This window comes from Phyllobates terribilis, unplaced genomic scaffold (genome assembly GCF_046119375.1).
Source record: "Phyllobates terribilis strain yellow unplaced genomic scaffold, ASM4611937v1 Scaffold_1__5_contigs__length_1240528914, whole genome shotgun sequence".
In the NCBI taxonomy this organism is placed as follows: domain Eukaryota; kingdom Metazoa; phylum Chordata; class Amphibia; order Anura; family Dendrobatidae; genus Phyllobates; species Phyllobates terribilis.
In genome coordinates this window covers 967,053,733-967,080,835 of record NW_027362761.1, presented here as the reverse complement: position 1 = coordinate 967,080,835, position 27,103 = coordinate 967,053,733, and the positions used below count along the sequence as shown (strand labels likewise).

At 42.8% G+C, this 27,103-nt stretch overlaps 1 protein-coding gene across 2 annotated transcripts in view; it reads left to right on the top strand.

The window, feature by feature from the left end:
* The first annotated feature begins 7,867 nt into the window (after positions 1 to 7,867).
* GATB (glutamyl-tRNA amidotransferase subunit B) overlaps positions 7,868 to 27,103 on the top strand; it is a 188,728-nt gene continuing 169,492 nt past the window's right edge. Inside the window, exons 1-2 of one of the 2 annotated variants that reach the window (XM_073642531.1) lie at positions 7,868 to 8,097; positions 18,680 to 18,830. In XM_073642531.1, the coding sequence (XP_073498632.1) occupies positions 7,940 to 8,097; positions 18,680 to 18,830 (309 nt within the window). In that variant the 5' untranslated portion in view covers positions 7,868 to 7,939. The remainder of the gene's footprint in view (positions 8,098 to 18,679; positions 18,831 to 27,103) is intronic. The other variant, XM_073642530.1, reaches the window with a different exon arrangement.

The following is a 27,103-nucleotide window of genomic DNA, read 5'->3' as shown; positions in this document are numbered from 1 at the left end:
GGAACTTTTTAGAATTTACAAAAGGGGTCTGTAGACTTTCCGCACCCACTGTACTTGCATTGGTTAATTTAATCCATACTGGCTGGTGATGAGCTCATGCAGCCTTTATCTATCTATCATCCCCTCAAGACAGCTGGACCATCATTGTAAATAAGTAATTGTACTTGGTGTCACCTCCACCTCATTGTAGATTGTAAGCTCTTACGAGCACGGTAGTCATAATTTTTGCTTTAATTATTGTACTATCTTTAGCGATGTTACTTATGACTGTTGTATATGAACCTCTGAATTGTAAAGCGCTGCGGAATATGTTGGCACTATATATAGATTATTATTATTATGACTCGGATCAATATTTGACTTTGGTGTTGACCACTCGGTCTACAAAATAACACAGACATGTGAACAACTCCATAGACTAAAACAGGTATGCGTTCTACACCTGAACGAGGCCTAATTTAAATCAAATCTTTCTACATCTGAGCTCTTTCTCTATCCTCATCCAACTTCTTTTAATTTCATTAACCAATTTACTGGCGCCATAAGAGTAAAGACTAATCAATAGGGAAAGCTCCCATCACTGTAGACCATAACAAACAAAAGAAAAATGGAGCCAAAGAATCCCAATCAATAAAAGATGAAAAGAAGGTTATATATATAAAAATACAAATTTTATTATTTCATAATTAACTCCTTTGCAACCCAAGGTGGTTTGCACGTTAATGACCAGACCAATTATTACAATTCTGACCACTGTCACTTTATGAGGTAATTACTCTGGAACGCTTCAACGGATCCCGCTGATTCTGAGAATGTTTTTTCGTGACATATTGTACTTCATGATTGTGGTAAAATTTCTTCGATATCACTTGTGTTTATTTGTGAAAAAAATCGGAAATTTGTCGAAAATTTTGCAATTTTCGAAATTTTAATTTTTACGCCCTTAACTCAGAGAGAGAGAGATGTTACACAAAATAGTAAATAAATAACATTTACCACGTCTACTTTACATCAGCACAATTTTGGAACCAACATTTTTTTTTAGTAGGGAGCTAAAAGGGTTAAAAGTTGACCAGCGATTTCTCATTTTTCCAACAAAATTTACAAAACCATTATTTTAAGGACCACATCACATTTGAAGTCACTTTGAGGGGTCATTATGACAGAAAATACCCAAAAGTGACACCATTCTAAAAACTGCACCCCTCAAGGTGCTCAAAACCGCATTCAAGAACTTTATTAACCCTTCAGGTGCTTCACAGGAATTTTTGGAACGTGGAAGAAAAAAATAAACATTTAACTTTTTTCACAAAAATGTTACTTTATGGACCCCAAAACTTGTTGTGCAATTTCCCCTGAGCACGCAGATACCCCATATGTGGGGAAAAAACACTGTTTGGGCGAAAGGCAGGGTTCGGAAGGGAAGGAGTGCCATTTGACTTTTTGAATGTAAAATTTGCTTGAATAATTAGCGGACACCATGTTGCGTTTGGAGAGCCCCAGATGTGCCTAAACAGTGGAAACCCCCCACAAGTGACACAATTTTGGAAACTAGACCCCTCAGAGAACTTATCTAGATGTGTGGTGAGCACCTTGAACCCCCAGATGCTTCACAGAAGTATATTACATTGAGCCGTAAAAATAAAATTTTCACATTTTTCCCACAAAAATGTTTTTCAGCCCCCAATTTTGCATTTTCATAAGGGTAACAGGAGAAATTGCACCATGCAGTTTGTTGTGCAATTTCTCCTGAGTTGGCAGATACCCCACTGTTAGGAGGGCGGTTGCAGACAACTTTATTATAATGGAATGCAACTGTCCCCGGGGTCCGCGATGCAGCCTGGAGGACTGCTGCCGAACACTTTCCGGGTGGAAAGTAAAGTAACCAACTTAAATGATAGACCCTTCCGAGTTACTGCACACAGCAACGGGTATAGCAGTTCGCTCTATCTCCGTTAGCAGCACGAGAGATAGGCGGAGAAAAACTATCTGTAGTCCTGTTAACTACACAGGGACTACACTGGCGGCGCTAGAATGCGTGTGTGACTACGCCGACGGGTACACGTGCCTCCAGCCGGAGTGCTACCGGACTGCAGGGTATTACTCCACGTGTCTGACAGACGATAGCCGTGAACAGGACATCTGCAGGCTGCTCGGGGTGTTAGGCGACCCCTTTGGCTGAGCCAGACTGCTAGACGAAGCTACCTGCCTCTATGGAGCTAACCTGCCTAGCGGAAACTACACGTGGAACAGAGTCGTCCACACACCAGCATCACTGCTCAATGATCAGAGCGTGCCGCCATGTTTGGGGGGCGGGCCTTTTAAAGACTAAGCCCTGCCCACCGACGCGCCATTGGTGACGCTACCCGTGGACCAATCAGGCGGTGCCAGGTCACCGGGTCAGGTGGGTACCAAACCACCAATCACGATATGCCAGGTCACGGGCATGCTCAGTGCGGCGAATCCTGGACTTAGACTCCAAAAGCCCTGTCTCCCTCTGCAACCTATGCTTAATGTTGCTAGGCACAAAGACCTGGGAGACAATCTGCACATCTCGTGGACCAGCTAGGCATTGGGGCTGATGATGATGCTGAGCAGCATTAGCCCTAGCTGGACCAAAATGGGAGACCGCAGAAGATTCTGGACCCATTTCGAATCCAGCACCAGACCGAGCCTACCATTATCCCCCCTCCACTTGATGCTCATTTTCCTCCATGAGCAGGGGGCAAAAATGTGGTCCACCGGGTCACAGAGGGGATTCGCAGAACCGTGACCCCTCCGGTATACAGGGTACCCTTTTTTAAAGCGGGGGGCAAACCTCGCAGATTCCCCCCGTACTTTAGTATTACGAGCCGTGAGCCACACTCTGTAGTCTGGATAGAAAACGGGAGCAGGACGACGAGAAGTGACAACCGACTCTCTATGTGTGGAGTCCGTCACAGGTGACAGATGGGGAAGACCCGCCGGACTTTGGCGGAAAGATTTATCTCCCGCACAGAAGGGACACGCGAGGACAAAGTCTTTAACGTCCTGGCGCCACCGAGGCCACCAATAGGACTGTTGAAGGGACTTAGTGGTACGTTTGATCCCCAGATGAGCTCCGATCTTAGGGGCATGAGCCCAGGAGAGCACCATATTCTGTGGATTAGGGGAAACGTCCTCCCCGATGGAACCTGGTTAGAGGACACAGCAGCCACCCTCTCTACCTGAGAGTTCCTTTTGACATAGTCTGACAAGACCCGGGTCCTGGTGACAGACAAAGAATCTGTACTGGAAGCCACAACAGTAGAGGGATCAGAGACTACCCTCCGGGTGACTGCGACCATACACATAGACGCACAATTCCCACTCCTGCAAGAAATTTCCGGGGTATTCCAGTCAATTTGTGGAGTATGACAACGTAACCAGGGGAGACCCAATAACACCTTGTCTAATCCACCGGGAATAATACGAAATGAGATGACCTCCCGGTGGCCCTGAGGAAATGACATGGTGAGGAGAATCGACTGGTGGGTGATTTGCGCGTCCAGGAGTGAACCATTGACAACATTAATGTTCATGGGTCTTGACAGTAACTCTAAAGGGATGGCATGCCTCTGGGCAAACGTAGATGATAAAAAATTGCCATCAGCACCAGAGTCCACCCACACCTTGGCAGTAACTGCATATGTACCAAAGGACAATGACACATTATATAATAATTTGGAGGAAGAAGTTCCAGAATTTAATGCACCTCCTCCAACGGTGGTAAGACCAACTCGTTTACCCGACTGCTTGGAACCCTTATTAACGGGAGACTCCAAGAGATGAACAGGTTGGGAACGAGAAGAGTTAGACTCAGTTCGAGATACATCCATAGCCTCAGGCTCCGGGTCGAGAGTCTCAGGTTTGGAAATGGGTCTAGAGAACGATGGTGCCAACTGATACTGAGGTCTGGCGACCTCCAGCTCTAACTTGTGTTCCGCATGACGTAAGTCTATACAGTTAGCAAGAGATATTAACTCCTCCAGGGAGGTTGGGATTTCTTTGGTAGATAGAGCATTTTTAACATGACCAGCCAGACCCTTCCAGAATACCAGGATAAGCGACAGCTGAGACCAATCCAGTTCAGCCGCTAGGGTTCTAAACTGGATGGCATAGTGGCTGGCGGTGGCCGAACCCTGAATCAACGCAAGAAGCTTAAGAGCTGTATCATGCGTGACCTGAGGACCTAGGAATACACTTTTTAGGGTCCTGAGAAAGAGACCCGCATTAGTCACTACCGGGACATTGCGCGCCCACAGGGGAGTAGCCCACTCCAGAGCTCTGTGGGAGAGTAACGAGATGACATATCCCACTTTGGCTCTTTCGGAGGGAAACCAAGCCTCCATCATCTCCAAGTGAATGGAGCATAAATTAATAAAACACCTGCAGGATTTACTGTCCCCAGAAATTTTTTACGGGAGAGCAAAACGGGGTAATGGGGCAGTTGCAGCTGTCGCAGCATTTATCGCAGCCAAGTTAACCAGATTGGCTGCTTGCGAAGCCGCATGGGTAGCTACTGCAGTGATATCAGCGGCTGGAGCTTGTTCCAGAGACCTAAGTCTGGTCTCCAGTTGCTGTACGCAACGCTGCAGTTGCTGGTTGTCGGCCATGTTCGGCAAGACCCTGGCACTCTGATACTGTTAGGAGGGCAGTTTCAGACAACTTTATTATAATGGAACGCAACCGACCCCGGGGTCCGTGATGCAGCCTGGAGGACTGCTGCCGAACACTTTCCGGGTGGAAAGTAAAGTAACCAACTTAAATGATAGACCCTTCCGTGTTACTGCACACAGGAACGGGTATAGCGGTTCGCTCTATCTCCGTTAGCAGCATGAGAGATAGGCGATAGGAACACCCGCTCCCTGAGGAAGGCGACGAAACGCGCGTCGGAGCGGGAGTTCGTCTGGCACATTCACCAGCTGTCCATTAGCCCACCAGGTAATGAGTATTATGGCCCTATACGTGCTACATGCAGTATAGACCCCATTTCTTTGTCATTTCAGCTCATGTGTACCTATTTTACAATATAGGATTGCTTTGCAACTATACTAGTAGTGATTTGGTGCAGTGTAGCCCATTCTTTACACATATTTGTACACTATTGTTTTGCCTGGCTGTGTATTCATTGGACAGTACTTTGAATGTTATTTATGGGCGGTATCCATCTTATGAAGTATACTGGTGTTTCTCTTTTTTTAGCCACACTCTTGTAGTGTTGGAATTTTATTGAATAAAAGTTATATTTTATGATCTTTCTAACTCAGTCTCTTGGTTTTTGGATTTATCCATTTCCAATATACAAGTTGTTGTTATATCAGAACTGCAATACTAGTTGCTTCTCATGGGGTCTGATACAGAGATTCAGTCAATGAGATGTTATAAAGGGGTCTAGCAAATCTCTCACGCCTCCTTCAGCTGAGGAGGAAGGTTGATTAGATTTCATTCCAATCTAATTTAAGGCAATATTTACGTGGTCAGTCAAATTTTCCCCAAGAACCTCCTAGAGAAACAATATGGCCCTCATCTTACCGCACATCCTTCAAGCATTCTATACATACCACACATGAATATGCTATATCCATAACTCAGGGGAATATTGCGTTCCTGTGGGTTGCCAGCTACGAAAACTTTAGCAATTTTACCCAGATTGTAGATGCAAATATGTTCCCTCATCATGGATATATCCATGGCTTGTGTCAAACACGGATTTTATAGAAACGACAAGGAAAATATTGTACTTCCATTGTCAGATAAGGCCTCTGGCCTCTGACATGGAACTGAGCAGTTTGCCATCAGGCAGTATTCTTCACTTTGATTGTGTGCATCCTAATTACTAAAAAGGTCTAATCAATGCAAAGGTTGCCCTTCCTACAGCTACTTTTTAATTACTCTCTATACACACACTCCATGTCAGCTCTAAATCAGATAACCTGCTTCAATTACCTGTTCACAGCAGGGGGTGAAAATTGATCCAAGGCCATCATCCTTTGATCTGTATAACTCCATTAATGACATAATTGAAGGGAACCAATGGGTCATTGTTATGCGCAGGAATAACTACTCTCTAGCGACATGTCGGACCAGCAAAAGCGTAGTAACAGACTCATTTTGTGCAAGTCACCACTGCTAGGCAAGACTTTAAGGGCCGGGATATTTCTCACCCAGGGGGATTTACAGAGCACTTCCCAGACTGCTGTTGCAGGATAGCTGGCGTCTGATGACGCGGACGATGTAGAGTCAGATACAAGAGTAAATTCACAGTTAGCAGCATGAAACTCAAATGAAAACAAAATGATAACCCTGTGAAAATAGCTAATAAAGAACCAATAACGACCATTAGCAACTACTGAGAAGCAACCGGAACTCAACCAGGAAGCACTCACCATGCACCTTCGCAGGGGAACTGAATAAACGGCACTAAACAGGATTAGAAGCAGGCTTTAAATAGCCAGCCCAAATCTAAGGATAACAATCAGATGATGCATTCCTCCCAGTCATGTCCAGGAAGCCACTTCCTGCTCACCTGTACAGCAGGGTGCACACATTCCCACCTCTGGCCAACACCAGGCAAGAAAGCGTCCTGCGTTGCCTGGAAACCGGGAAACTCAGGGTTCCATGTCTCCTGGGCAGCGAAACAAGTGGGAAGCACGGCGTCCCGTGTTCCCACATTGCTCACCTCTTTCACACACAAGACACCATTGTGAGTATTCGCTCCACCCAAGTGCCTGTTAGCTCCCCCCCAACGCGGACAGACTAGCGGAGCAGTCTGGAAACCAGAGGAGGACGAAAGCGCCCACGGCAGGTATTGCTAACAGTCATAATGTCTTAAAAAGAGCCATAACTCTTTCAGAATTAGAATTGAAAGCGATCTCCTAAAATTTAGGTGAAGCTACAACAAAGATGAAAACATGAAGTATTTCCCCTTCAATGTGGTCTCATCAAGGATGTCTTCTGAAACAACGATGATTTCTATGGATTCAGAATCTTAAGAAACCAACGAAGAATTGTGCCCCCAACACAGTGAAGCAGCTAGTACATTCTGGTATCAGCTCTTGTATCAGTCAACGATTTACTGTTTATCAGACTACGGCCCCATTCAGACGTCCGTTTTTCATATATGTGTTATATCTGTGTTTTTACGGACAGAAGATGAATCCATTATAATCTATGGATGTGTTCACATGTCTGTGTTTGTCAGGACGTGGCTGGCATCACTGTGCCCTCCATATTTCATTGCAATGAATAGGAAACGTCTATGTTTTCTCTCATATGTAAAAAGTCAGAGCATTGTTCATTAGTGCTTTGGTCAGAGATTGGTCAGTGTGTCAGGACCACCAAACAGGACCCTGCGAACCACCACCACCACGCCGAAATCCGCAGATTAGTAGAATGTCGGAATGTCACCATGATGACGTCACCCCGGACAAAATCAGAAGAGGCACCAGTGATTCTGGCACGCAGGAGGCGAGACGCAGGATCCTGGGAATCCATTTTCTCATTATACAAAAAAAACATCCCTCAAACAAGTACAGTGCTAAAAAAATGTAAAAAGTTATGGCTACAGGAGCGCAAAAAAAAAAAAAAAAAGTGACGAAAAAAAATTAAGCATCAGCCATAACGACCAAGACTGCCTTTGGCTGGAAGATGTTAATAAACACTTCTGACCCTTCTCTCACGCATTACGCATCTTCCCGCCATTTCTATGCGACACTACAAGAAGTGACCACATTCCGCAGTGTCCCGCCCCCGTACAGCACACGTGACCTAGCGCTGCGCAGGCGTACAACTAGCACATTCTGACAGCAGCGTTTGAACCAGCCGCGCAGACGGATGAAATGGTCACGTGGTACCTAGTCAGCTGATCGTGACGTCATCAAGCGGTTCTCGGATAGGACCTCGCTGCTGTCGCGTAGTAATGGCGGCGCCCTTGCTGCTGCGTGACGGTAGACGTGGTTGCTTCTTGCTTCTTGTGCGAGCTGGGCAGCCGCCTGGTCAGTGTGGTAAACGTCTGCTCCATGTCAGGAGATCAGCGAGGAGTGCCAGCACCAGCTGCAAGCCTGCCAGAGACGCGGGGTACAGTCTAGTACAGCACTGCCTGTATTCTGTGCAATGGTGACAAATAAACGTTACAGATATATAAAGACAGGAACCAAGAGGTCTGCTAGCTCTCTGGGCGGCACTGCCTTGTTCTCTGTTATCAGCCAGACTCCAGTAACCTTCACTGTAAGGCAGAGAACTGTCTCCATGATCACTGCTTATCCCAGTCCTCACCCTGCTGGTATAGTTACATGGAGATGGGCGGTGACAAGGGGTTAATGGAAGTAAACCATTTGCAATGTGGTGCTATATGATGGAGGGCTGCGCAGTGTGTCCGTATCTACGCTCAGGACTGAAGTTAGGCTGCGGGTCGGCTTCAGGGGTCCTATAGTCTCCAGAGCATCCTCCTAGCCCCTTCCCACTGTCCGCAATTCCTGTTTGTTCTTTCCTCCTCTGCTAAGAGCAATGACTTTCATTTTTTCCCGCCAATCTAGCCGTATGATAGATCGTTTTTTTTTGTGTGTGTGATGAGTTGTAGTTTTGCATGACACTGTTCATTTTGCTATATGGATATTGAAAATGAAGAAAAAAATCAAAATGTGGTGATATGGCGAAAAAAAAAAAAAAATGCAATGCCACCATTTTTATTTTTTACATTTGTGTGTGGTAAAAATGACCTGACAACCTGACTCTGCAGGTCTACAAGATTATCGTAATACAAAACTCCTTTTTCACTTATAGGTTTGTGTTTAGAAAAACTCCCAAATGTTATAAAAAGAAAATTTGGATTGTCTTGTCTTAATTTTCATTGTTTTGTTTTGACTACTCAACTTTTTGATATATCTCTTTACAGAATTTATATCATGGGCTAAATGTTCTATTTAGATTTAGCAGATTTTAGTGGATGTGACGATACAAAATGTGTTTTTTTTTCTCCTTTTTGTGTTTGGAAAATGTGCATGATTCGAACATTTATTTGTTTTTGTTTTTTTTTTTAGATTTAGAAACTTATTTTTTTATGAGTTTACCTAGGGAACTTGAATTTGCGAGCTCTCAACAACATTTATTAATCTTGCTTATATAACACCATTAATTCCACAGCACTTTTACAGACATCATTATCACTGTCCCCACTGGGGCTCGCAATCTAAATTTCTTATCAGTATATCTTTGGATGTTCTGCAATACTTAATTATTGCACTAATACAAACCAGAGAAACCTGACCAGCATCTCCTAATGTGAACTGGTGCCAGCTGCTGTAACTATAAAGTATATCAAAAGAATGCAACAGCACTCCATATGGCCAAGATACGTCTTAACAATGAAAATATTAGATCTAAACTGTTTTGCTCAGCAACAAGTACTTACAAAAAGCAAAGGTTTTTAGCGCATAAATTGGCCAATTCATGTATGCCCATGAGGTTACCTTGCCGTGGTTGATGGGCACACATGAATTGGCCAATTTATGCGCTAAAAACCTTTGTTTTTTGTAAGTACTTGTTGTACAGTAACCTCATGGCAAGCTGAGGGGTGTAACTGCCTCTTGCCTGTTTCTGCACTCCTCCCATTAACCAACAGATGATGTATAAACAGCTCTGCTTGCCCTTTTAAATGTAGGTGTTTTTAGCCCAGAAGAAGACATGTTTGTCCACCTAGTTGTAGGCTTGTAGCCCAAAAGTGGCATGGAAGGCAGAGTAGTTACCCATCGGGGGGAGCCAATTTATGCGCTAAAAGCCTTCGTTTTTTGTAAGTACTTGTTGCTGAGCAAAACAATTTGGGTCTAATATTTTCATTGTTAAGACGTATCTTGGCCATATAGAGTGCTGCTGCATTCTTTTGATATAATTATTGCATTATATAGTGAACTTAACAAATGCGGCAGCTAGGGCTTCAGCAGGCCCCAGAATACCATTATAATGGATGCACCCTGATATCGCAATGTGGATTGGCACAAGGCCTCCTAAATTGTTTCTACACTGGGATCATACATTTTTATATGCCAATGTTAGAGATTAACAGCGACATTTAAGTGGTTAATTTGCTCTGGTCAGAGCTAGCTCCAATCGCTGCTATTGGAGACTGGTGCTGGCTGTATAAGGCTGCGTGCCCACGAAGTATTTTCCAAGCATTTATGCTGCGGAATTTCCGCAGCGTAATCCGCCCCCCATGGTCCCCAATGACAAGCCACAATGCCCATGCAGCATGTCCCTTAATTTTGCGGACACGCAGAGTAATCGCCGCCATTGACTTGCATTGGACCGCGTGACATCCGCATCACTACATGTGGATAAGCAGCTATCACACTGTTCAATGTGCGGATGGTACCCAGGCCTGGAGGAAAGGAGACTCTCATCCAGACCTGGGTACCATAGAAACTGTAAAAAAAAGAATTTAAAATAAAAAACAAAGCTTATACTCACCTTCCAGTGTCCTCCCGGTGTTTTGTCTGCTCCGTCCTGTGTCTTGCATTGTTCGCGCTGTTGTGAAGGACCTGCCATGACGTCATTGAGTCATGTGACCTGACTTATTTTTTTTTTTTATAACTAACTTGGTCACACTACTATAAATCCATGCCGGTTGCATGGATTTATATAGTGTGAGAAAGTTGTCAAGCACTCTTCCAAGTGATGCTAAAATCACTTGGAAAAGCGCTTGATAACCCCCATGCGGAAATGCATGCAAATACGCTTGACAAACGCTTCTACCTGGCGGGAAAAACGCATGTAAAAACCGCAGGCGTTTTTCCGCCAGGGAGAAGCGTAAAAAATATGCAGCATTTCTGCATCGTGGGCATATAGCCTAAGGGCTCTTTCACACGTCAGTGTGTCCGGTACGCGTGGCGACAGTTTCCACATGTACTGGAGATGGAGACACTGATACACGTAGACCCATTCAAATAAATGGGTCTGTGAAAGTCAGTGTGTTTTCACGGACCGTGGTACAATTTACGCTGTTCCCAAGTGCTGGGTGCTGAACGCTGCCTGCGATCAGCGCTAGCAAGGGACAGTGTTGAGAGTTGTATTCTGCTGCCAATGTCTTCAAAAGCTGTAAAAATAAGAATAAAATAAATCCTTATACTCCCCTGTCGTGAAGCGACCGCACACGCCGAGGAACAGGGTAGAATGACTTGCTGCAGAGAGCGAGCCCCGGACCTCTGCTAAGCTCACTGGATAGGACACCGCTCATGAGCTCACCACAGAGCAGGGGCCCGCTTGCTGCCACAAGTCATTCTCCCCAGCTCTTCTGAGTGAGTGGTCACATGGGTTACAGCGGGGGGGCCATCTTCAGACAAGTGAGTGTAAGAATTTTTTATTTTAATCTTATTTTTACACCAGGACACAGCGGGAGCAGACTACCACTCTCATCATTGTTCCCTGCTGGTGCTGATCGCAGAGCAAGTAGGGGACAATGATGAGTGATCGCTTTGCTTCAGCATCCGGCACTTGGGAACAGTGCTAATTGTGCACTGATTCCCAGGCGCCAGGATGTGTGATGCTGATGTGGCACACTTGTGCCACACAGGTACACACAGATATCTCCTGTACTGTTTTTTCCGATACCAGAAATATCAGGACGTGGGAAACCGGCCTATGATTGTGTGTGCATGTTCAGGATTTGGTTGCAGAAATTTCTGCAGCATTTCTGCAAGGTTCTGCATCTCTTGGCAGCAAAAACGCTGTAGAAATCCTGCGTGTTTTTGATGCGTTGTTTGTGCATTTTTGCCTATGGATTTGCTATGCTTTTTTTCCAATGCATTGTAAAAGAAAGACCCAGGCAAAAACGCACAAAGAATGGACATGCTGCTTCTTTTTCTGCACCTTCAACTCTGTAAGGAAAAATCCTGATCATGTGCACAGATCTTGCAAAATCTCATAGGAAATGCTGGGATAAGGTTTGCAATGCGTTTTTGGGTCCAATTCTGCATGGATTTACCGCATCAAAAACGCACTGTGTGCACATAGCCTAACACAGCTCTGGCACCTACCGTGTGTTGAGCAGGTTCAGCTCTTAAGCCCGATCCATGCACCCAACATGTCCAGGGAAGAGGGGTTAGGCCACCATGTATTTGGTGAGTTATTTACATCAGTATTTGTAAGCCAAAACCAGGAAAGGAACAATTGGAAGAAAAGTATAACAGAAACACGTCACCACTTTTACATTTTTCACCAACTCCTGGTTTTGGCTTCAAATACTGATATAAAATACTGACCAAATACTGAAGGTGTGCATGTGGCCTCAAAGGATATTCTGTACCTCATCGTTAATCAGTCATCCAGATGGTACTACTGCTGGGACCTTCACCAATCACTATTTTAGATTATCCTAGTCCCATGTTTTTTAATCAAAGCCAGTTTTCTTTATTTTTGCTTTATCATTTTTTTTTCTTCTCTTCGTCAAAGAACCAGACTTTTTTTTCTTGTCCACAGAGTCATATGAGGACATGCTTTTTGTGGGACAAATTGTAGTTTTGAATATCTTGATTCACAATTAAATAGATCTCTTCAGGCTGGTGTACTTAATTTTAAAATCCATGTCAGATTGGTTGTAGTGTTCATTGTGGAAGTTTCCATTCCCAACATTAAATTGAGCATTTTAATTTAAGGATTATACAGCTGTACTATCATGAATTTCCAAAGAAAGTATACTCATAAGGTTTCAGAGATCAATTTAATTATGAATGCAGTTTATATTGTAACATTTGATAGATCCATGTTAATATTATTACTTGAGGGGCCACTGTCTTTATGTACATGGGAACCACTCTTGGTTTCAGCTTTAAAAAAGGTTGCAGAATACTAATCAAGTGTGAATGAGGTTCAGGTACGAGGAGTTTCTGAAAACTAGTAAGAGATCAGTGGATGAATTTTCTTTGATAGACTTTAAAATTCAGAATTTTTAATTTATTTTTTTTTGAAAAGCAGAAAAATAATTGGTTGCTTTTGACAACCCATCCACTTAACTTTATTGCATGACTAAACATTTACCGTATATGCTTTCCAGTGTTTTGGTAGAAATTGACTTTTCCGTTGCAGCGATTAGAGATGTGCAAATCAATTCACTAAAGTACAATGGGCAATGCCATTCACCAATAAAGTTCTTAAATTAAAATTTAAAGTTAATTTTAACTCCTCCATGACTGAGTAATTTTTCACTGTTACACTTTTTTTTTCCTTGCCTTTTTCCAAGATCCATCTTTTTTTTTTTTTTTAAAGGTTTTCTTATATTGTGTTCAAAATGTGCTAAAAATAATCTGGCACCATGATTCTTCAGGTCAGTACGATTACGACGATACAATAATGGTATTTTGGGGAACATATTACCTTTTGAGCTCTTCCCTTCTCCCAAGAGCCATAACTTTTATTTTTCCATCTATATAGCCCCGTATGAGGGCTTGTGTTTTGTGAGTTGAGTTGTAGTTTTGACCCACCATTTTGACCATTTTATGTTTATTGTACTGAAAAATGGGAAAACATTCCATGTGTTGTGAAATTGTGAGAAAAATCCAATTCTGCCTTGGGTTTTTGGGGGTTTTGTTTTCACGTTGTTAGTATTTTAGTAAAAATGACCTGGTAACATGATTCTAGTTAGTACAATTACGGTGATAATAAACTTATAGTTTATTTTTATATTTTAGAAATGAAAAAAATTCTATCGCTTGCAAAAAAAATAAAAAAAACACTTGTACTTTTCCGCTGATAGTTCTGTGAGGAGTACAGTACAGACTAAAAGTTTGGACACGCCTTCTCATTTAAAGATTTTTCTGTATTTTCATGACTATGAAAATTGTACATTCACACTGAAGGCATCAAAACTATGAATTAACACACGTGGAATCATATACTTAACAAAAAAGTGTGAAACAACTGAAAATATGTCTTATATTCTAGGTTCTTCAAAGTAGCCACCTTTTGCTTTGACGACTGCTTTGCACACTCTTGGCATTCTCTTGATGAGCTTCAAGAGGTATTCACCGGAAATGGTCTTCCAACAATCTTGAAGGAGTTCCCAGAGATGCTTAGCACTTGTTGGCCCTTTTGCCTTCACTCTGCGGTCCAGCTCACCCCAAACCATCTCGATTGGGTTCAGGTCTGGTGACTGTGGAGGCCAGGTCATCTGGCGTAGCACCCCATCACTCTCCCTCTTGGTCAAATAGCCCTTACACAGCCGGGAGGTGTGTTTGGGGTCATTGTCCTGTTGAAAAATAAATGATGGTCCAACTAAACGCAAACCGGATGGAATAGCATGCCGCTGCAAGATGCTGTGGTAGCCATGCTGGTTCAGTATGCCTTCAATTTTGAATAAATCCCAAACAGTGTCACCAGCAAAGCACCCCCACACCATCACACCTCCTCCCCCATGCTTCACGGCGGGAACCAGGCATGTAGAGTCCATCCGTTCACCTTTTCTGTGTCGCACAAAGACACGGTGGTTGGAGCCAAAGATCTCAAATTTGGACTCATCAGACCAAAGCACAGATTTCCACTGGTCTAATGTCCATTCCTTGTGTTCTTTAGCCCAAACTTGTCTCTTCTGCTTGTTACCTGTCCTTAGCAGTGGTTTCCTAGCAGCTATTTTACCATGAAGGCCTGCTGCACAAAGTCTCCTCTTAACAGTTGTTGTAGAGATGTGGCTGCTGCTAGAACTCTGTGTGGCATTGACTTGGTCTCTAATCTGAGCTGCTGTTAACCTGCGATTTCTGAGGCTGGAGACTCGGATAAACTTTTCCTCAGAAGCAGAGGTGACTCTTTGTCTTCCTTTCCTGGGGCGGTCCTCATGTGAGCCAGTTTCTGTGTAGCGCTTGATGGTTTTTGCAACTGCACTTGGGGACACTTTCAAAGTTTGCCCAATTTTTCGGACTGACTGACCTTCATTTCTTAAAGTAATGATGGCCACTCGTTTTTCTTTACTTAGCTGCTTTTTTTTTTGCCATAATACAAATTCTAATAGTCTATTCAGTAGGACTATCAGCTGTGTATCCACCTGACTTCTGCACAACACAACTGATGGTCCCAACCCCATTTATAAGGCAAGAAATCCCACTTATTAAACCTGACAGGCACACCTGTGAAGTGAAAACCATTTTCGGTGACTACCTCTTGAAGCTCATCAAGAGAATGCCAAGTGTGTGCAAAGCAGTCATCAAAGCAAAAGGTGGCTACTTTGAAGAACCTAGAATATAAGACATATTTTCAGTTGTTTCACACTTTTTTAAGTATATAATGCCACATGTGTTAATTCATAGTTTTGATGCCTTCAGTGTGAATGTACAATTTTCAAAGTCATGAAAATACAGAAAAATCTTGAAATGAGAAGGTGTGTCCAAACTTTTGGTCTGTACTGTGTGTGTATGTATATGTGTATGTATGTATGTATATATATATATATATATATATATATATATATATATATATATATATATATATATATATATATATATATATATATATATATATATTATATTATATTATATTATATTATGTATGTATGTGCGCAGCGGCATTTAGTTTAAATATCTCAGCTAGCGGCGATCGCTGCTGTTACGGTCTAAAATTGAAGGTGGGAAAAAAAGAAAATGTGTGTTGAATCGATTGAGTTTTATTTCATCCTCTGTAGTGCTCACATTTCTCCATCAATTCTTGCGGCTGTCTGCCTTTTCTGGCACTACCATTCATGAACACTAGAACAGATCACATGCATGGCCATTAGTGATGAGCGAGCATGCTCGAGTGCTTACCGAGTTGCTTTAGCGTGCTTGTATATTATGTTCGAGTCCCTGTGTCTGCATGATTTACAGGCAATCCCTGCATATGTTGAGGCTGTCTAATAGCTGTAAATCATGCAGACGCATGGACTCTAACATAATATACAAGCACGGTTAAAGAGCTAAATGAGCATGCTCGCTCATCACTAATGGCCTCGTTTCCTTTATGATTAGGCTGAGCCTTGTTCTAGGTCCCGCCAATCACCAAGTTATCACCTATATCATGCAAGCAGGGTTGGGAATAACCCTAATTTATGATGATATTTACTTCACCTGCCAGTGGTGTTAATGCTGTGACTGACTGGTATATGCCATATAGATATATACCCAGTCTAGGAGCTAGAAATGACATGCTCTAGGGCTGCGTCAAAACAAAACTGTTAAAACAATTGAGAGAATCGATCATCTTCAATTAAAGGGGTTGTTCACTACTAGGACAACCCCTTCTTGAACTAAATGTTTGACCCCGATAAAATAAATAGCTTACACTCCCCTCCAATGTTGGCGCTGTTCCAGCGGTGTCAGCACTTGCAGTCCTGGAGCTCTGGTGCGGTGGAATGACACGTGGTGTCAATGCCCAATCAGCACTGGCGTCACTATCCTCGCATTCGTACGTTTTGAACATGAAGCCAGGACTGCAGCTGATCTCTGACTTCCTCGTCATGTTCAATCTGTACATAGGCGGGGACAGTGACGCCAGTGCTGATTGGGCACCGTGTGTCATTCCACCGCACCAGACCTCCGGGACCGACGGCGCCCGCTCAGCAGGTGAGTCTAGGTTTTTTTATTTTATCAGGGCTAAACATTTAGTTCAAGAAGGAGTTGTCCTAGTAGTGGACAACCCCTTTAAGTCTCTCACCACCACCAAAGTCAGGATAGAGTTTCCCTTTTTAGGTAAAGGAAACTTGTCAGCTTGGTTATTCTAACCTGTCAGAACAGCAGAAAGTAGCAATACATGGTTTTCAGAAACCTTGTGTTTATATGCAGTAGCATTTTAAAACTTGTGTGTTTTAAGGTTTGCAGCATGCAGCCAACAAAGAGTCAGCTGTGGAGGTTGGAGTTCGATGTATTTGTAGTAGCCAAGCCTCCCTGCCCTCCAGCCACTGATTGTCAGATTTCTCACTGGTACTCTGCATAGGCAGACATCTGTTTATCATTGGCGGGAGCGCTGGTGTTTTCTTTTAGCTTAGAATAATTTTCTAAACTGTCGAACTCTTCTAAGTGGCAATCTGGGTCTGATCAGAGACGCTTACTTATGCATTGGTAGGTTAGCAGTGGCGATGACGTTGCGTCTATCACAACCTGCCAAGATGTGCCCAATACCCAGTAACGTCATTGGCTCTGGACAGCATTGGATAACCGCTTTCTAGAGCATTTACATCCAAATAAAATAACCATATGTTTGTAAAATAAAATTAGAGCTAAAGTTTGGTAAATACATGTTCTACTTGCATAAATGTCAGTTTGTTTTGTTTTTTTTTTTTACAAAAAGTTTCAATGTAAAGTTCTGCCATGTTTGTTGTCATCGTCAAAGATGACCTGTCACCAAATCATATTGGCAACGAATATGCTGCTCCTCTTGTCATTTGCAGATATTGAAACTGAAAAATACCATGAACTTTAAATGGTCAGTGTTCTTTCAGATAGCTTGTCTTAATACATAATGTTCTAAATAGGCGCCTGCAAATCACTTTATTTAAAGGATAAAGACACCTTTCAGGCCATTTTTTTAGCCTAAAGTGCTATTCTAGCTCTAATTTTGTTTTTGTATTTTTTATTTTTTTTTTAAATAAAAAAACAACCCTCATCAGCTTGCGTTAGATAAACCCTCTCCACTGTTGCTCCCAGTCATTTTTGACCTGCTATAATAGTGATTGCTGCAGCCAATCATTGGGAACAGGTATGATGTAAAGGATTGATCATTTTGAGTCTGATCACTGGGACTTCCAGCAATCCCGAAAACAGGCTTTGCAGAACCCCTTCCTGAATGGCACATGCTCCTTCCTTGCTCCATTCATTGTGCATGGAACTGCTGGAGAAACCTGGCTATTTTGATAGTTTCAATCCTGTGAATACCCTTTAACACCTAACTCCAACTGAACGTGAAGATTAGCTGACAGAAGTCAGCACAGTATGGACCTTGGATATTTTGGGATGGTGGCAATCATGGTGCACAGTGTCAAGTACATACTGTAGCTGATAAAATCTTTTAGATATGACTTGGCTTAGTGAAGGGCAAGCTGGTAGGCATCAGGTACTGAGTGGGAATATGATGTTCAAGTAAATAAGGGAATTTACAACATAAGATAATGTTCTTTGGGCTCTTATCTGCTGTCAGTAGAAGTGCTTTATGATGAAGGGATCAATAAACAATAGCACTGTTGGATTACTGTCAGATCTAAAAGACTCCTAAGAGAGTCTCAATGAATGGAAGCCGAGGTCGTGCAATGTGTTCAGACTACAATCCTGACAGATAAAACCATTGATTGGTCTGCCCACGCCTGTGTACTGCTTATCTCACATTTTAGAGAGGTACTTGTTTCCGAAATTTCTTTATGATTTTTTTTTCACTAAATCTTTAGAGACACAGCTCCCAGCCTCCCAATACGGCTTTCCAGTTCTGCCTTTTAAGACATGATCACTCACTGATGTTTGCCAGCACCGAGACTTTTAGTTTATGCTGTGTTCATGTTAATATTTACAAATGCCAGTTTTCTTTCTGCTTAGTCCCACATGGCTCACTCAGCTCTGAGGATTAGGCACTTCAATAACTCTTGTGCTCTGCTCGCTTTTTAAACTGGAGTGATATTAAAGCACTCGACCAATAATCTAAACCGAGTTTCTTTCTCCTGCAGCTCTTTGCACTGGGAAAGCGTCGTTGGACTTGAAATCCATGCACAGATTAATTCAGCCTCCAAACTTTTCTCAAGCTCTCAAGTAAAGTTTGCGGCTCCACCAAATTCAACAGTATCGTTTTTTGATGCATCATTGCCAGGAACTCTGCCGGTATGTATCATCATTTTTGAAATTGTTTACATTAGCGAGTGTGTTCATATTTTCTCATTTACGTTTATGTAAATTTCTATTTAAATGTTCTCTATTGGGGCTATAAACCTACATTTTTTTCTTTGTCAGAGTTGATTTCGGCACTGTGAGAAAGCATTGTCCCATTCCCCTGTTATGCCTCCTGGAAATGTATGAATGAATTGGCAGCTGGGTGTTTTTTCCCATGTCCTAACAGTCTCGCACTATGAGCACTAATTGGTCTGTGTAACCAGTATACTTCATTAATGGGTGGAATAGTGACACCCAATTGTCAATGTGTGTGACGTTTCACCCTTGTAAACATTTCCTGTTTGGTCAACCATAGTTAATTCTTGTATTTTGCTTACTGTTTATTTTCCTAAAATTTCTTATTTTCCATGTTTACTGATTAATTTTGTATTCAATTTGTCTTTTGTCACTTTATTACATTCACACCTTGCTAATTATTGGCTTATATTTATTGGGTGTTCATGTGTTAATGAACAGGTCTGCTTGGGATATTATAGTGATCCTTGCTCTCTTTATAAAAGGACATTATTATGTGTTGGAATTAATGGCCTTTCCTTGGGCCAGGCATTTACATATTCTCAGCAGCCCTGCTGATCAGCTCTTTGGAGGTGCTGCAGGGCTTCTGTGAGCACTGATTCCTCTTAAGTGTTTGTACTTGACCGTGACGTACTTCACTTTGTGGCTGTGAAAGGTATTGCCGAATAGTTCTATTCAGTTTAATACAGAAAGTAAAGAGGTACAGGCAAGTGCAGACCATATAACAAAGCAAACATTGAAGAAGCCTGCTCTCTTGGCAGTAAAGAAGCTGCTTTGAAAAGGCAGGTTTTGCGCCATTTTTTGTGCGTTTTTCATGCCGATACAGTCTAGTGCCTGTTCCTGAGGTTTCTGCAGCAAAACCTGGTGCCTGCATTTTTGCTGCTTTTTTTGCACTACATATTGCTTTCCATGGGTGAAAAAACGCTGCAAAAACGCTGAAAGAAGTGACATGCTGCAGTTTGCAAAAACACAGTTTTCCCATTCAGTCAGGGAAAAAAAAAACGAGGTGTGTGTGCATGAGATTTCTGAAATCTCATAGCTTTTGCTGGTTCTGTAAAGTGCAGCTTTTAATTTGCATAAAAAAAAAGCAGAACAAACGCAACGTGTGAACATGGCCTTAGAAGTGTTAGTGAAGGCTGACTACCACGATCCCCAACTTTCAGGAGTACTATGCCGCACATGCACTGTCAATTTCCATTAGTGATACAGAAACAAATAATTGAGCCTTAGTCCATATGTCATGAAAGTTTGGAGAGTAGAAATTCCTTTAACTACTTCATACTGGAACATATTTACCGGCCCTCTTATTTTATAATATGTATTTCAGTGTGGTAAGGTGTTTGCCAAAAAATCTGCATCAGGACACTGACAGCTTGGGGCCCCCTGTGTAAGAAATGTCTGGGCCACGCTCCCTGCCCGGCACACCATCTATGATGAGTGCAATGGGACCACCCTGCAAGTAAGGGCATACATAGAACTTTTGCTATGGTGCCCTGTGATTTCTACACTGCTCAAAAAAATAAAGGGAACACTTAAACAACAAAATATAACTCCAAGTAAATCAAACTTCTGTGAAATCAAACTTTCCACTTAAAAAGCAACACTGATTGACAATCAATTTCACATGCTGTTGTGCAAATGGAATAGACAATAGATGGAAGTTATTAGCAATTATCAAGACACCCTCAATAAAGGAGTGTTTTCTGCAGGTGGGGACCACAGACCACATCTCCGTATCATTGCTTTCTGGCTGATGTTTTGGTCACTTTTGAATGTTGGTTGTGCTTTCACACTTGTGGTAGCATGAAACGGACTCTACAACCCACAGAAGTTGCTCAGGTAGTGCAGCTCATCCAGGATGGCACATCAATGTGAGCTGTGGCAAGAAGGTTTACTGTGTCTGTTAGTGTAGTGTCCAGAGGCTGAAGGCGCTGCCAGGAGACAGGCCAGTACACCAGGAGACGTGGAGGGGGCCGTAGGAGGGCAACAACCCAGCAGCAGGACCGCTACCTTCGCCTTTGTGCAAGGAGGAACGGGAGGAGCACTGCCAGAGCCCTGCAAAATGACCTCCAGCAGGCCACAAATGTGCATGTGTCTGCACAAACGGTTAAAAACCGACTCCATGAGGGTGGTATGAGGGCCCAACGTCCACAGATGGGGGTTGTGCTCACAGCCCAACACTGTGCAGGACGCTTGGCATTTGCCACAGAACACCAGGATTGGTAAAGTCGCCACTGGCGCCCTGTGCTCTTCACAGATTAACCCCTTTACCCCCGAGGGTGGTTTGCACGTTAATGACCAGGCCAATTATTACAATTCTGACCACTGTCACGTTGAGGTAATTACTCTGGAACGCTTCAATGGATTCCGCTGATTCTGAGACTGTTTTTTTCGTGACATATTGTACTTCATGATAGTAGTAAAATTTCTTCAATATCACTTGCGTTTATTTGTGAAAAAAATCACAAATTTGGCGAAAATTTCTCAATTTTCTACATTTTTATTTTTATGCCCTTAACGCAGAGAGAGATGTTACACAAAATAGTTAATAAATAACATTTCCCACATGTCTACTTTACATCAGCACAATTTTGGAACCAAAATTTTTTTTTTTTTAGTAGGGAGCTATAAGGGTTAAAAGTTGACCAGCGATTTCTCATTATTCCAACAAAATTTACAAAACCATTTTTTTAGAGACCACATCACATTTGAGGGGTCTTTGACGGAAAATACCCCAAAGTGACACCATTCTAAAAACTGCACCCCTCAAGGTGCTCAAAACCACATTCAGGCTATGTGCCCACGTTGCGGAAATGAAAATTTCTGCTTCATTTCCGCATGTCCTCTCCCGGAAAAACGCATGCGGAATTCGGCAAGCGTTTATCGCGCGTTTTTCACACGTTTTCGACATGCGGAATTGCCTTGCGTTTTTTCATGCATTAAATAAGGCAATTCCGCATGCGGAAACGCAAAATTAATGAACATGCTGCGGATTTTTGAACGCAGCATAAACGCTGCGGAAAAATCCGCAGCATGGGCATAGAACTTGCGGATTCTCATTGGGGACCATGGTGTGCGGCTTACCAAGCGTTTTACAAGCGTTTCCGCTGCGGAAATTCCGCATCAAAAAACGCTTTTAATCCGCAACGTGGGCACGCAGCCTCAAGAAGTTTATTAACCCTTCAGGTGCTTCACAGGAATTTTTGGAATGTGGAAGAAAAAAATGAACATTGAACTTTTTTCACAAAAATGTTACTTTAGACCCAATTTTTTTTTTTTCCGCAGGGGTAACAGGAAAAAGTGGACCCCAAAATTTGTTGTGCAATTTCCCCTGAGCACGCAGATACCCCATATGTGGGGAAAAAACACTGGGCGTACGGCATGGTTCTGAAGGGAAGGAGCGCCATTTGACTTTTTGAATGTAAAATTTGCTTGAATAATTAGCGGACACCATGTTGCGTTTGGAGAGCCCCTGATGTGCCTAAACAGTGGAAACCCCCCACAAGTGACACCATTTTGGAAACTAGACCCCCACGGGAACTTATCTAGATGTGTGGTGGGCACCTTGAACCCCCAGGTGCTTCACAGAAGTTTAGAACATAAAGCCATAAAAATAAAATTTTCACATTTTGCAACAAAAATGTTTTTTCAGCCCCCAATTTTGCATTTTCACAAGGGTAACCAGAGAAATAGCACCATGCAATTTGTTGTGCAATTTCTCCTGTGTAAGCGATACCCCATATGTAAGGGAAAACAACTCTTTGGGCGCACGGTTGGGTTCGGAAGGGAAGGAGCGCCATTTGACTTTTTGAATGTAAAATTTGCTTGAATAATTAGCGGACTCGAGCATGTCACTCGAACACCCGCTATACTCGATGCAAACTTAAGTAGCTCAACATTAGTCGCCATATCGTCGTCATTTCTTTTTCTTTCTTTATGAAAAAAGCCCTAGCCCGGCCCTAGAAGTTAATTTTTGACGCAGTTCCTCGTGCAATATAAGTGATTAGACGTCTTTATTCTTCGGGTCGGTGCAATTACAGTGATGCCAGATTCATATCAGGTTTTTATGATTGACAGCTGTCACACACTAAAAGACTAGTTTTTGCATCGCCATATTTTGAGAGCTATAATTTTTCCATATTTCGGCCAACAGAGTCATGTGATGGCTTGTTTTTTTGCGGGACAAGTTGATGTTTTTATTGGTACCGTTTTCGGACACATGACATATTTTGTTCGCTTTCTAGTCTGATTTTTAGAAAGCAGAATAAACAAAAACCAACAATTCAGGAATTGTTTTTTTTTTTTTGCCGTTCTGCGTGTGGTAAAATTGATAAGGCAGCTTTATTCTTCGGGTCAGTATGTTTACAGCAGTACCGCATTTATATATATTTTTTTTTATATATTTTGGCGCTTTTACACAATAAAAACTAATTTATAGAAAAGCGATGTAAAAACAATTTTTATTTTGAGAGCTATAACTTTTTTATTTTTCGGTTGTTGGAGCTGTATGGCGGCTTGTATTTTGCGGGACAAGATGACGTTTTCAGCGGTACCATTTTTATTTACATTCGTCTTTTTGATCGCGTTTTATTCCATTTTTTTTGTTTGGCGGTATGATGATAAAACATAATTTTGTTATTTATTTTTTTTACCTTGTTCACTAAAGGGGTTAACTAGCAGGACAGTTTTATAGGTCTGGTCGTTCCGGATGCGGCGATACCAAATATGTCTACTTTTATTGGTTTATTTTTTTTCTTCATAAGATTACTTATTTATGGGTACAATATTTATTTTTATTTTTTTTTCACTTTCTGACATTTTTTTTTATTACTTTTACACTTTGTCCCACTATGGGACTTTCACTTTTTGCAGCCTGATCGGCTGTGTAGCACAGGAATGCAGAACCATCCCTGTGCTATGCAGTCTGTCAGCGCTGCACAGGGAGAAGTTACTTTGGTCGTGCACTGCGCATGACCAAAGCAGCCTCCTTGTGACCCAGATGTTGTCCATGATGACGTCGGGTCACCATGGCAACATCCGGGACCGCACTCTGACATCGGCAGAGAAGGCAAGTATAGCGCTTACCTTCTCTTGCCACCGGAATGCTACAGTCTCTTTCGATCGCAGCATTTCGGGGGTTAATGTGTCGGGAGAGATGCGGGATAAAGGGGTTAAAGCAGGTTCACACTGAGCACATTTGTCAGACGTGACAGAGTCTGGAGACGCCGTGGAGAGCGATCTGCTGCCTGTAACATCCTTCAGCATGACCGGTTTGGCAGTGGGTCAGTAACGGTGTGGGGTGGTATTTCTTTGGAGGGCCGCATTCCTCCATGTGCTCGTTAGAGGTAGTCTGACTGCCATTAGGTACCGAGATCAGATCCTCAGACCCCTTGTGAGACCATATGCTGGTGCCGTTGGCCCTGGGTTCCTTCTAATGCGGGACAATGCCAGACCTCATGTGGCTGGAGTGTGTCAAGCAGTTCCTGCAAGATGAAGGCATTGATGCTATGGACTGGCCCGCCCGTTCCCCAGACCTGAATCCGATTGAGCACATCTGGGACATCATGTCTTGCTCCACCACCAACGTCACGTTGCACCACAGACTGTCCAGGAGTTGGCTTATGCTTTAGTCCAGGTCTGGGAGGAGATCCCATAGGAGACCATCCGCAACCTCATCAGGAGCATGCCCAGGCATTGTAGGGAGGTCATGCAGGCATGTGGAGGCCACACACAATACTGAGCCTCATTTTGACTTGTTTTAAGGACATTACATCAAAGTTGGATCAGCCTGTAGTGTGTTTTTCCACTTTAATTTTGGGGGTGACTCCAAATCCAGGCCTCCATTGGTTAATAAATTTGAATTCCATTGATTTTTGTGTGATTTTGTTGTTACCACATTCAACTTTGTACAGAATAAAGTATTCAATGAGAATATTTCATTCATTCAGATCTAGGATGTGTTATTTGAGTGTTCCCTTTATTTTTTTGAGCAGTGTATTTGGGCCTCCCCACACCTCAAGACATGGCTGACACTCTAGTTGGCACATGACGGCAAGCAGAGCCCAACCATGTACATATTATATTTAATTGTATGTCTGGTATCTGTGTCATCTGGTATCTACTTTATTAATTTTCTATGGACTTGATGGAAATAACCAAGCGCCAGCAGCTCTATAGATAATGAATATAGCAGAGCCCAAGCAGGCACACCTCTGCTCCATTCAGGACGAGACTGCAGAGCCCTGTTCTCAGAAACTCTGGGGGTCCCAGACGTCAAATCCCCAGTGATCAGCAAGTTATCCACGATCCGATGGATCGGGGAGAACTTAATTATTTGATGAATCACCCTTTAAAAACAAATATGTTCACACATATACACATATTCCGTACACACACATACTGCACTTATGCACATATACCGCACATACGGTACACACTATATATACATACCATACATACACACATACCGTACATAAATACACATATACATACCGTACTGTGACAGTCACTGGTAAGATATATGAGGGGGGGTATGTGTTGCACAGGTTGCTAGCCTGTGTGAACTGAAACCAGTGGACTTTCTGGCAGCATGTTATATGCTGGTGGGTTAACTCACTTAAAGGGCGTGGTTTTAGGGGAATGACCTAGTGATGGGAGGGACGTCATTCATCATACCTCCACCTCAGGGTGTGGCTGAGCATCCTTTAAATGTTCAGTCTTGTTTTTTTTACTTTGAGGTGTGTTTGGAGAGGCAAGGTCTCCAGACTGGACAGCCATAGCTCTGGAGGGAGCTGAAGGCTGGACATAACCTGTGTGGGCGAACCGTACACACATATATGGACTGTGCTATAGTTTATCTTTTGTTTTTTGTTTTTTTTAGCCAAGTAAGGCTGTATTTATTTTGCTGCAGTGCAGAGCTTTATGCTGTTAATAATGCCCGCAAAGAAAACCCGGGTTCCTGAGTCTACTTCCGGAAGTGGCCGAGCGAATCTTCCTACCACAACACGCATATACATACACCGTATACACACTTATACATACACATATACCGTACATACATACACACTTATACATGCACATATACCGTACATACATACACACTTATACATGCACATATACCGTACATACATACACACTTATACATGCGCATATACCGTACGTACATGCGCATATACCGTACGTACATGCGCATATACCGTACGTACATGCGCATATACCGTACGTACATATACTAATCTATAATCTCAGGTGTTCATATGAGCCATGAATGAGGTCGGCCACATAGTTCAGAGATCAGCTGGAGAGGGCTGCAGAAACCACTCTGGGGGATGGGGACACATCAGAGAGGACTGATATCAGCTCCCTGCTGCAGTGGTGTCCCGTGCTGCCCGATGCAGTGAGCTCTCCTCCCCTGACCTCTTCTCTGTGAGATGCTGCTTGGAATGGAACTGTGGAGGGAGCAGAAGACGCACTGTAAGTCCAGCTCTTCCTCCCCTATTGTCCCTTGTGCTGTGCGGCTCAGGCCCCCTGACTACAGGTGAATACTCACCTTTGGGATGCACCATGCAGGAGTACAGACAGCAGCGCTCTCACCTGTCTGGAGGGGAAAGTGTTCATTAACCAGCAACTCTCTCCCTGCATGACACGCCCCATTTTTGAATTCCTGCGCACTGCTCTCTTCCCATCTCTGGGTATCAGAATGATTACGGGCAGAAGTGAGAGGGGCCCGGTGCTGCATGACACCGGTCCCCTCTCACTCCTGCCTTTAATCTTGACTGAATGGCCCTATAGCGGCTGCGTGGGCTATGCGGTATTTCTGCCCCTGATCTGCATAGTGGTTAAATTCTTTGTATTAAAAAAAAAGTTAAATATTATAGGATTGATAACTTTTTTGGAAATCCAAACAAATAATTTGCAAACTTTTGGGGCATTAGGTTAATGATATTTAAACGTTTATACAGATTACTTAATATCTGAAGCCATAGAACAAAGGAGGGCATATATGTATATTCTAATCTCTCGCACATAAAAAGGAACTGCTGCAATTACAAAGATACGAGGACAGAAAGGTATCAACCATAGCTAAGTTGGAGTAATTCAGAGAGGCATGCATATACTGGTATGTTAAGTTTCCTTTGAATTTCATTTCTCCTGATAAATATTTTGTTGAGATCACAAATATTCTGGCA